Source organism: Cynocephalus volans, chromosome 1 (assembly GCF_027409185.1).
Source record: "Cynocephalus volans isolate mCynVol1 chromosome 1, mCynVol1.pri, whole genome shotgun sequence".
In the NCBI taxonomy this organism is placed as follows: Eukaryota; Metazoa; Chordata; class Mammalia; order Dermoptera; family Cynocephalidae; genus Cynocephalus; species Cynocephalus volans.
The window spans coordinates 124,244,203-124,257,392 of NC_084460.1; the positions used below are offsets into that span (position 1 = coordinate 124,244,203).

Genomic DNA, 13,190 nt, shown 5'->3' on the forward strand with positions numbered 1-13,190 from the left:
GTATAAATCCTCTGATAAGGGACAACATCCTTAAATTATCCTTTAGGAACTAATTATAGCCAAAAAACCACAAACCCCTATCTGTCTCTTAGATTTGATTGGACCAACATTTACCAAAGTGTACTCCATGATTAACTACTGAAGATTCAAAATGTTTCACATAAAAAGTGTTCCATGTCAAAAAAAGTTTGGGAAACCTCAAACTAAATACAGTTAAATACCTTTTTCCTACAGAACTTCTTAGAGTACTATGCAAATGAGTATTGCAAATCTTCAATATTTTCCAAAATTATGGGTCAACTGAATCCTTTTTTATTCATTATATTAAAGGAATCACTGAAATATACCTTGGGGAACACTACATAGAATATATGTAAGACTCTTCCACTTAGATTCTCAGACCCTATACAACACTCTAGTTCAGAAAATATTCTAGCATTAAACTTCAGTTGTCTGTACTGACTTTTTCAGACTATACAAGAAATATTATTTATTACCTTTTAAAAAACTTAGAAGACTTCAAAAGTTAAGAGGGAAAAAGGTTTCACATTATTTTACTGCCTAGAGATAATGAATATTAATATTTTGGTATATTTCTTCTGACTTTTTCCCTAACATCAAACTTCTAAAACCCAAAAACCATTTCTGGCAAAACTTCCAGTCATGAGAAATTGACCTAAAAAATAAAATTCATCTGTGGACTCTGAATTCCAAAAATTCCACAAAAATTACTTCAGCTAGAATTATCAATGAACTTAAATTCATGTAATAGCCACCTAAATAATGCCTAGTAATTCTTCTAAATATCCCCATTTATTTCTCTTCCTCCCATTCACCACAATGGCTTCTTGATAGTTTCCACTGTTGATTTTTCATTATCTTCCCTATCTTAAATATTGATATTCCTTGGTATTCTGTACTAGACTGTCATCTATTTCAATATAATATGTACTCATGAATTTGAAAGCCCACAGGAGCCAGGCAGGTATTGCAAACGAGTTAAATAGGTTGAATAAGAACTGTGCATTACCCACCTACAAAAAGAAAGTTACTACTCAGTTCCAGTTGATTATGGCCATGCAGAAATGCTAAACTAGGATAGTTTCATTTTGAATTCTTTTCAAGAAAGGAAATCCAAATTTTTATTTCTATTCCACCAATTTTTAAATATTGGAAACTAGTAATTTAGAATATATTTAAGTATTCTGATGACCAAACAAATCTGTGAGTCATAATTAGTTTACTGGCTACTAGTTTGCTACCTCTTTTCTATATACTTTTCATACACAATTTCATTCATTCTCATTGTTTCAACAACAATGTAAATTCTGATCTCATTACCTTTGGATACATATACCCCCCTTCTACCAGTCTCCCATAACTGAATGTCTTATCAACACATACAATTCAACCTACCTAAAACTGAACTCATTATTTTATTCCCAACCTACTCAATCTCCTGCACTCTTTCACTAAATGGCACCATTATACATAGTTGCTCAAGCAAAATATTTGGGGGTCACCTTTAATCTTTCTCTATTATTCTTGCCTCTTCTACCTTAAACATTTCTTTAATATGTCAGCTTATCTCCAACCTACAATCACCACCATAATGTTTACCAAGAATAGTCTTTCCTCTCTCCAATCATTTCTCCATACCTGCATTCAGACTAGTCTTTCTAAAACACAGATTTAATCAAGTCAGATCTCTACTTAAAACTCTTCAAAATCTAGTTCCCTTTTGGCCTTATGACTTCTCAAACTGCCTTACAAGACATTTTATGTTATATAAGCTGATTATCTCCCCAGCTTTATCTCCTCTCATCCTCTCTCCCAGCCATTCCAACCAACTAAAATCTACTTAAAATTTGTGGGCATAGAAGAGAAAATTCTCTTACATTCCATCCCTTGGACATTATTCTTTCTTCCTGGAACACTATGTCACCTCTGTCCCCTGATTCTTCATTCATCTAATTAAACTCATCCTTGAGATCTCAGCATAAGTCAACTTCCTTCACAGATGCTTCTCTGAAAACCCATGTCTGTAATAGATGTCCTTCTTATGAGATTGCCACATTATATTTCCAATATATCATAATTGCCTTTTTATTCACTCTTGTCTTTGTTAGACTTAAAGCCTCAAGAGGACAGAAACTATGTCTTCTCAGTTTAATTGTTTCTAGTATCTATCATATAACAGTGCTCAATAAATATGTTAGAATGATTGTTAGTTAAATATAAGCCTTAAACTTATGATTTAACTCTGAATTTAATACTTAAATTTTAATCATATGTGGAAAAAAAGTTATGTTTTTGAAAATGCTAGGGCTGTCCTACAGAAATAGCTATTTCTGTGCTGTAACGTGCACTATATTTTCCCACAGAAATATTTTTTAACTGCAGTTTAGATCTGTACTGCTATTTTATATGGTATTCTACAAATATCCCTATTTCTACGGAAAATGTGTTCCCAGTTCCAAATAACCAATATATACATTTTGGAAACACAACCTATTCATAATTTGGAGAAATGCCTATAATTAAATTATGATAATTCACTAAAAATAGAAACATGCTGAAAAACAAATATTGAATGAAAAGTATTTCAAGTAAGAACTTAAAAATAGAAATAATCTCATATATCTTTTACAGACAATTCTTGCATTTGTCATGCCTAAAAAATATATTGTTAAAATTCACAGTCTAGGGCCGGCCTGTGGCTCACTCGGGAGAGTGTGGTGCTGATGACACCAAGGCCCTGGGTTCGGATCCCATATAGGAATGGCCGGTTAGCTCACTGGCTGAGCCTGGTGCTGACAACACCAAGTCAAGGGTTAAGATCCCTTTACCGCTCCTCTTTTAAAAAAAAAAAAAATTGGGCTGAGCCCATGGCGCACTCGGGAGAGTGCGGTGCTGGGAGTGCGGCGACACTCCCGCCGCGGGTTCGGATCCTATATAGGAATGGCCGGTGCACTCACTGGCTGAGTGCTGGTCACGAAAAAGACAAAAAAAAAAAAAAAAAAAAAAAAAAAATCACGGTCTAAAGTATATTTATGAAATGGCTCTTCTTAATTAAATGCATATTTTATTATTGTCTCATACACTTGACACATATTAACAGGAAGTGACATGCATTTTCTAATGTATCTCAAGAGGTAGAGAGCACTTAAAAGACAATTCCGGGAGACTGGGAGTTGGCATTTAAAATTTTATCTATCACAACAGAATTTCAATTCCATGGAACACACTTTTGGAAATCTGATCTAAATAAACCAAGATACATTCAAGAAGTGATGGCCTGTTCTTTACTAATAATTTCTTGAACATATTTCTAGGACATTTTCAGAAGATGTATAACTCTATAAGCACAAGATTAAAATGATATGTAAAATCATACTATGAAAAAGAAAAGTGCCTTACTTTACCTCTTTAATTTCTCCTAATTTTACCCTCCATAATAATATACATTTTTAAAACTCTTCGTTAGTCTTGAAATTATAGACTATATAAATATATATAAGTAAAGTATAAGTCACTAGTTCCGGAAGTAATTGACCTATGGAAAGGATTTGTTAAATAACTGATTATGGAAACAAAATTGCAAGAGTGGTGAAATATTTGATCTAAGACGATAAATTTTTCTTAATTACTTTAACAGCATTCAACTGAACACAAATGATACATTTACACATGTACACTAACATTGAATGTTTTTAAATTAACTTAATCTTCTTTCAAGTTTATCTAAGTCTGTATGTTTTTATCAACATCTTAAAACAATATCATGCAAACAGCATGAAATTCAGCCCTATTTATTGCTTTTATAGGAGTAAGCTTATAAGGGGAAAACGGTCTTTCCCAAATAGCTAAAAAAAATAAGTAATTTCTTTGGGAAACTTAATTGTCTATAGGACAAATGTTCTTTAAAATACACATATAGAATATTAGAGCAAATAAGAGCAAAATAGCTCATACCAATTATTTTTTAAAACATAAAGTTGTAAGTCAACAGAAGTGTGTAACTATTTATCATACTAATGCTTCAGTAATGCCATTAGTCATTCAGTAGCCACTTTGTGGAAAGCACCCAAATAAGCCAAGTATAAAGAAAAAGAAAAGAACAATAAACAAAATTCCTAATCTAATGAGGAAGAAAGTTATCATTAATAAAAGATCCATTAAGGCATAATACAAAAGGAATATTGTAACAAGAGTATAACTAGTAACCACCTTCCTTATAAAGCAATATACATGTACATTGAAATACTGGGATTAAGGAAAACATTTATTTTAAAGACCAGAATCAAGCTTCATGAAAATAGGATGTTTTAACCAGAATTTTGGAGAATAATTTTGTAACTTAAAATTATGTGACAGAGAAAATGAGCCAGCCTCAAGTCAAACATATTTTATTAAGGAACTAATATGTATTTATTAAATAAAAATTGTTTTTCTGTTTAATCTGGACTTGTTTAAGTAAGCACTACAAATAGATGGCTGTAATTCCACAGTTTCACATTTGGAGGATTTCACATTCTATATGTGCAGAAACTTAAACATCAGTGCCAAAGCAAAAGTGGTAATTGTCATCAACCACATACTGAAAAAGCTGTATATATCACAACATAAATTATATAGATAAATTGCTTCTCCTTTGAACCCAGAACAATATTTTAATGAAGCAAGTGAAGAATAAGCTACCAGCATTAAAAAGCATGTGCATTCATCATGATTACATGGGAACAATCCCACATAATGATTAACTGGAAACAACCAATTCCCACTGAAAGTGGCTATACTGTTAGTTGATTATAATGAAGTGAGATGATATCCATATATAATTTGTAGAATGAGCTGTACTATTTTATCACCAGATTTTGTATATATAAGCCTTAATTATTAATGGTACTTGGAAAATCTAAAATTAACATACGTTAATACTACAATATCTACTCCTAAAAACCTCATTAAGGTTTTTTTAAGTTTATTTAAGTGAAACTTTTCACTCAAGTTAATTATAAATTAGTAATAGATGTATCAAATAACTATAATTATATATGTATGTTACATAACTACATGAAAGATTTAAGTCAAAGTGATATCCAAGTTCAAACTTACAGTTCAATTGCCTTGTTCCACATGATAACATATCCAGAAAGAATGAAAGATTCAATATTTACAATATGTGTATTTCCTCTTTCTGTTCCAACATAGAGCCATTTACTCTGGAAAGGTAGATGACAGTAAGTAATTCTGAAAGAAAGAAAATACAATTAAAATATCTAAATTTTGCATCTGGTTAGTATTATATTTTCCTTACACTTACTATGTAGTGATAGTTATATAAACAATACAAATTACTATATACTCAAGTAGCATTAGTTGTAACAACTAGTTAAGAAAGATTCCCAGACTGTATCCAAACCTAATGATAAAGAGTAATGTGATTCACTTAGGATGATTGACATGGGTGAGGGAGAGGGCATGATTATATTCCTCCTGTGTATTCAGTAACTCTAAGTGATTAACTGATATCCTTATATGACTTCATTTATTGTATATAATTGTTATATCTTCATTTGTAACTTTATTTCTACCACCATCACCTGATAGATGAAAGATCTTTTCTGTTATATGTGAGCCTTGGAAAAATAATCTTGTTCCTGTATCTATATCGATTATCACTCTTCTATAATAAATCATCTGAAATCTTCTTAGCTTACTATCCATTTGTCCATTCATTCAACCTTCACTCAATAACTCTATAAAAAGCACTGTCCTACACTGCAAGACAAAAACTCCTTTTCCCTCAGAAAGCATACTACTACAACACAGAAAACAAGTAGACAAATAAGAAAAACAAAAGTTAAATGTGTCAAATTTTATATAAAGAGTTCAAACATGGGAGGTAATAATTACAGTAAGGAAAATCAAGGAAAGCAAATGTAGAAGGCTGTATTTGAACTGAATCATTAAAGATCAAAACAAGAATAAAAGTTTCTCAAGCTTGAATAATTAAAGAATTTTTGCTGATCCTCATTTTTAACTTATGTTTAGAAATTTATAACTTATGATGTACAAAAATAAAATAAGATGTAAATTCCTCATACTTATGGCTCTTTACACATAAAACAAAAAATACAAATTAAATACAACTATAGCTAGAGTTTAAATGAATAAGATTAATTTATGGACAGCTGAATATTTTTACAGAAATAAAATAACCTTACAATATGGATATTGTTCCAACTGCACAGGTTCTTTTGAGTTTGGTGTGTCTATACTTACCCTATGCTTTTAATTCACCACTTTTATCTACTCCAACTGCTTTGAACCCTTTGTTCTATAGCATACCATCACATAATTTCACAATTATTTGGCATGCACATAATGTATGTGCATGATCCACCTTTGTTATTTTATTAATCCATAATAATTAAAAGAATACTGCTTGGTGCCAACACAATCATAAACACAAATTTAACTTTACATATTGAACATGTGTGGCAGCATTTTTGTATAAAATGGTTTATTCAAATCATTCAGAATGTTTGCATTAGTCTAATATAAAAATGAAAATATTACAAGTAGAAATTATTGTAGAAAATTCACAACCCAGGACTATGCTCATAGACCCTAGTTTGAGAAGTACTATCATAACGTAAGCCTAAAATATATTTTAACAAAGAAAATGGTTTAAAGTTACAGATATTATGCTGTAGAAAATTTAGTGGGAGATTTCAACTCTGAAACTCCTCCCTCACCCCCATCCCCAAAGTTCTAACATAGTTCAATTTTAGACCTATTTTTTGTCTGGATTCCAGGTGAACCCTCTAGTTCCAGGGATGATGACTGTGGTAATCCAACTAAGACTCCAGCCCCTTGTATGATATTTATAATTGTACTTTCCAACTTGGTTACACTCAGAATTGGATGTATAACGATTCTGCATGTGAAAAATACAAACACAAAAGATAATGATTCAATAATTCTGAGGTAATATTAGAAGTACTGTTCTAAACTCTTTTTGGGTGATTTTAATGCACATCCACTGTTAAGATACACTAAATTACAGCAACAATTGTAATCTTTGATATAAAGAAATATCCCATTAAAATGCATATTCCCAGATTCCAGCCAAATTGTGACTCCATGGGCCTGGATGGGGCATAAGACCCTGAAATTTTAACAAGTATCTTCAGTCCTTGCTATTCAAAGTGAGGTCCATACACAAACAGCATAAACATCAACTGGAAGCTTATTAAAACAAACAAACAAACAAAAAACCCCCACTAGGCATATGTAATATGAGGATGAGAAAGAGAATTCTGGCCTGGGGACACTCAAATTCTAACCACAAAAGATAGACCTGTAGAAAAAGCCATGACCTTCTACAGTGGTGGTAAATAGATGTCGCTGTAGGAGTAAAGTGGAAGGAGATATTAATTCTACAGTGAGGGAAATGACATGTTCTATCTAGGCTAGTATTAATGCACACTGTCTCTGAGGCTGCATGCAAATCCAAGGTCAAGGGTATTTTATCTGATAGGAATCTAGCAAAGAATGCTTCTAATGGTTTGGTTTTTTATTTTCACTTAGCAAGAATCGTGAGATGAATTCAATATTAAAAAATCAAATTCTCCCTTCTACGTAGCCATTCTGATATGATAAATATTCCCCTTTCCAGCTTTATTTGTAGTCTCCTTATAGCTCTTTTGTTCAGAAAAAGGGTCTTACGTATGTATAATGAAAATAAATATAGGTTTTAGAGAGTGCTGTTTTCATGAGATAGAAATAGGCAGACAAGAGAGAGAATAATTGAAGGATTAATCAACATTGGGACAATTTGACATGGAAAGAGAACGTATGAATAAGAAATGTCTGGGGGAAAAAATGGAAGAGGAATGGAATGGAATGAGCTCATTTATGGTGTGAGTTTAGGACAGAATAAATTTATTCTCAAAAGGTAAAAAGTGAAAGTTCATGTTGTAGAATTTATCCTAGGCATGCTATCAAGGGAAATAAACTAATTCAAAAGAATTGGTCCAGGAGGTCTGGAGCAGATACACCTATCAGAGGTGTTAGGAGACAAGAGAAAGTTTTGAATTGAATGTTCAGTTATTTTTGGAGACCAACACAGAAGCTTATGAGAACCTTGTGATCTTAGGGCAAAATAAAAGGGCAGCAAGACTTATGTCTTAAACAGGACAGTACGTAACTTCAGGTCAGAGTATTTCTCTAACATGTATCATCCACATTAATTTAAATAGTAAGAAAGAATATAGTAACTTTGGTAATGTGAAATTAATTTAAAAATCAGAACTAAAAATTGAAATGAAAATGAAAATGTTTTTTTATTTCTTTCTAAAAATATATGCCTATTTGTTTTGAATTCCTAAGCAATACTAACATAAAATGATAAAACAACTGATTTTTGTAGTTAAAACCAGCATCAGAATGCCAAAAGGAAGATTTGTCTCCCTTCATGTTTTATTAGTCTGAGAACTGCATAAAATTTTTTGAAGAGTCAGAAAGTGGCTAGAAAAGGAGAAAGAGGACTATTTCCTTGAGTTGTTCCCTGGGCCCTTGCTCTGGTGGTTAACAGTCAATTTAACTCTAGAACCATCGACAGTCTCTCATTTTCCTGGTTACCCTGAGATTTCTCACATTGGCAGTAAGTTAGTTAATGGGATAAATATACTGATAGCTCACTACATTAATAATAATAACAATAAGGGCAGAAGTAGAATTTTAAAAAGATATTGAGCACTTTGTACTCTTAATACTGAGGAAGCATTTTAGATGAATTAACCTGTTTAATCCTCATAACAACTCAGAAAAATAAGGACTATTACTGTCTCCATCTCACAGAAGAGAAAACTAAGCCCAGAGTGGTTTAATAACATATTCAAGTTCATACTTGATGGAGTTTGGATGTGTTGTCCCCTCTAAAACTCATGTGGAAATTTGATCTCCAATGTGGCAGTGTTGGAAACTGATTGAGTCAAGGGGACGGATCCCTCACGAATGTATTAATGCTCTCCCTGGGGGAGGAGGGGTAGTGAGTGAGTTCTCGCTCTATTAGTTCTCCAGAGAGCTGATTGTTTAAAGGACCCTGGCACCTCCTCTCTCTCTCTTGCTTCCTCTCGCCATGTGATCTGCCTGTACCCACTGGCTGCCTGCTGCTTTCTGCCATGAGGAGAAGAAGCCTGAGGCCTGTGCCAGATGCAGCTGTCCCAGAATCGTAAGCCAAATAAACCTCTTTTCCTTATAAATTACCCAGTCTCAAGTATTCTGTTATAGCAACACAAAACAGACTAAAAATATACTGTAACTATTACCAGCTTTAAAAAAATAAAGAAAGAAAGAAATTCAGAATCTCAGGCCCCATCCCAGATTTCCTAAATTAGAAATTGCATTTAATGAACAAACCACCAGATGAGTCATAAACACATTAAAATTTAGAAAGCACTTTTTTAGGTGATTCTGATGAAGATAATCTATAAACCACATTTTAAGAAACATTGTTCTGTGGTTGAATAACTGCTGCTTACTTACTCTTCGAGTTTCAGGATAAGAACCTAAATTACTCGGTTATTAGTAGTAGGGATAAAACTTTGTGGCTATGTAGTCCTCCAAAACCAAAGATGATGATGAGGATGAGATGATGATGATGATGATGATGATGATGATGATGATGATGATGATGATGATGATGATAAGAAGAACCACATTAACAGCCCAGGGAAAGGAACAGATAGCCACACTAACATTCCCTCAGCGCTAACTACCCAAACTTATTTCCTCATTTAAACTTAAATAGCAAAAGACTAAGAGCTTTGTCATGAAGACTGTTATTTGATTTTCTTTATCTGTTTTTGAAATGACCACCTAATCATTTAATGTTCTCTAACTTTTCTCTTAACCAACAGAAGTCATTTGTAGGGCAAGTATTTTATGCCATACTTACTAGCTTTACATTCCCTATACTTTCTTATTTAAATTTAAAAATTATTAATTTCATCACCTTCTACTGAGAAAGAACAGTCATCAGAGAAAAATAATCTCCACCGATTAACTTTCTCATCTATTCTGTAAAAGGTATCAAGATGTTTGATAGTATAATTGGATATACACATATCTTAATGTTAGTACCATAGGTTGAAGAGAAAATTATACTGATAGTGATACATAGAAAATTCTGGATTTTGGTTTTAAAAAAACATTAACTGCTAAAGTTAAAGTTAAGTTTTCCCAGATAGGGGAAATCTGGTTTAACAATGACTCAAATAAAAAGAAAAAGAATGGGAGTTTTGCTTGGCCTTAAATTCAATATAAATCAATAGTTCCACTCTATAACCAAGGATTACAAAATCAAACATAATCTTAAATATCATATATTCACTTATAGAAGCTGTTGTTTTAGATCACATTTCAATTTGTTCAGTTTGATATGCTACAGGTTTAAAAAATACTGACAAACTAGAGTTACAGTCAGGGAATGGTGATGGGAATGACAAAATGTTTGAAAATCACAGCATGCAAAATATGCTTGGGTTACTAATAATATTATTGAGGAACAATTTGATTAACTGGCAATTTGAATAATCTCATTTTGGAAGAGAGATTAGACATTTTATAAAGATACAGACAACAGAAGTGGGAATAATGTATAAAAAAGTTACATAGAAACAAATTTTGCTTAAACATGGATGAACTTTCTAAAGACTATAGTTCTTCAAAAATAAATTAGGCTAACTTGTGAGTACTCTTATTCATGTTCTTACATTTAAATGGAGGTTATAATAGATAATTCCCAGATTCTTTCCAATTCTAGGATTCAGAGATTCCATGGTTTATAAATAATTCATACCATCTGAGGCACTAATTGTATCCCAATGAAAAAAAACTAAAATGTACATGGTCAATAAAGTTATTATTAGTACAAATAAACAACAACAAAAGAAGAGCAATTCCTCTTAGTTACAAACATCTTCAGCTAATTCAGATCTGTATGTCTCTCCTTTAAAGATTTGAAAACATTTTACATATAATTAACCAAACTAGCTGCCTTTCAGATCCACAGGAAAAAACACCATGATTTCTGGCAGAGGTGTTGCAGAAAAGTTTATTTTCATTGCTCCTACAGCAACAGAAAAAAAATTTTTGTACCTTCATTTAAATTTACAGAATATTTCACTTTCCAAATTAGAGAATTGGGTCAGTAGAGGCCAGGTGAGGAGCAGTAATGAGGCACTCCTATGCCTCCAGGTAAGGGTGGTAAAAGTGGAGGCAGAGTGGGGAGCCAGAAATCCCAACAGTAACAAGTTTCCTCTCCCTATCTCAGGTGTCACTGAGTACAAGTAGGGAATCTGAACTTCCATTTCCACTTGTCAGTAACAAAATATCTGCTCTTCCCCTGCCAGAGTAATGTCAAAACCCACCCAAAAGAGAAGGTCTAAATAAGACCTAGAGCCTCATAACATAATACCTAAAATATTTAGTTTTTAGTTTAAAAATCTCTCATCACAAATGAATATGAAAATTTCAATTTGATGAAAAAAGACAATAGATGCCAACACCAAGATGGCATGTTAGAATCACTAACAAATATTTAAAAGAAGTGATCATAAAAATGTTTCAACAAGCAATTATAAAGACACTTGAAACAAAAACGTAGAAAGTCTCAGCAAAGATAAAGGAAATAAAAAGAAGAATCAAATGCAAATTTTACTACTGAAAAATACACTAAAGAAAATTAGAAACTATGGACAAGCTGAACAGCAGAACGGAGGGGAAAGAAAAAAATAGTCAGTGAACTCAAAGATGAAATAATATAAATGATCTAATATTGAAAAAAAAAGTCTGCCAAGTTAACCTGCAACATTCTCAGTACATAATTTTGCTGTACATTAAGAAACTGTTTAACTAATAATATGTTCTTACCGTTCTCGGTTAAATTTAAGAGAATGAAGAATAGCTGGCCTTTTTTGTCTAAGGTTCCACAAATGAAGTGTATCATCTGAACTAGCACTGACCAAAGCACCCTAGAACAAAAAGAAGACAAAGTGTGCGGTTTACTTAATTTGTTTTTTTGTGTGTGTGTGAAGCAGAAACAATAAGCTAATTTACTGAATTTTTCACTGCTGAAGGAGTTATTTGTGTCTATAAAACCTAGTAATTTAAGGAAGGACAGGTGCATATACTTAATCAGGAAGGTTAAGAATGCTGAGAACAGAAGAGGCAAGGGACTTACTGCATATGCATGGTTAGGATGACTAGCCAAGGAAAATCCATTTACCAGTGTGGAGAAATAATTATTGTAGCATCATTGTGACCATTAAAAGTCTTTTGTATTTTCTTTGGGAAAAATAAAATTTAACATTTTTTGTTTCTACTATTCACATATATATTAGGTAGCTTTACAGAGAAGCAAATATCCAATCCAATTTTATAAACTGAATATAGGTTATATAAAAATTCCCCTTTGCAAGAATTTTCTGTACAGTTAGAAAGTATATATTCTTCCTAAAAAGTATATTTGGTATAATTTAATTTGCTTCTTACAGTCCTATAAAGCTTTGTCTGTTATAAAGGAAAACATCTATAATAAAATAAAACATTCCTCCAATTAGAATTCAATATAACTATAAAAATAGTACTAAGATTCTTTTCATATAGCACCACCAAATACAAATTTGAATCTTATTTAAAATAAAATAACTTTTCTGCCTCTTAATATGGCAGAAAGCATATGGACAGATAACTGGCTGCTATAAATGACTTTATGTATATATATGCTTAAACTATTTATTTCACTGAGTTAAAAGAGATCATCTCGAAATATGTCAGAACTTTGACCAAAATGATAATTTCCCAGCTGGAAATGTCAATGCTAACATTATGATAGAGCCTAAAGCTACTCTAGAGCATTGAATGTGTTCTGTAAACGTGACTTTGCAAAACCATGGTAGTCCTGAGATACCTAAAATGCTTTTCATATATTCCAAAGAATTTTGTTACAAATAATCTTTCACAGTTTACAAGATCGATCACAGATATAAAAATGATTATCCCATTTAGATGCTAAAAAGGACTATGTTGAAATTCCTGGCATTTATTTCTTCTTTGGAAATTGGAGGAGTGAAGAAGATAAGAACCTAAATGTCCTTCTATAACAATTCTTTAGC

At 32.2% G+C, this 13,190-nt stretch overlaps 1 protein-coding gene across 2 annotated transcripts in view; it reads right to left on the reverse strand.

The window, feature by feature from the left end:
* The window catches only part of STXBP5L (syntaxin binding protein 5L), a 354,645-nt gene that overhangs the window by 248,352 nt on the left and 93,103 nt on the right, over positions 1–13,190 (reverse strand). For both annotated transcript variants that reach the window (XM_063092515.1, XM_063092508.1), the window contains exons 4-5: positions 11,947–12,047; positions 5,119–5,253 (exon numbers count right to left, since the gene is read on the reverse strand). In XM_063092515.1, coding sequence (XP_062948585.1) covers positions 5,119–5,253; positions 11,947–12,047 — 236 coding nt within the window. The remainder of the gene's footprint in view (positions 1–5,118; positions 5,254–11,946; positions 12,048–13,190) is intronic.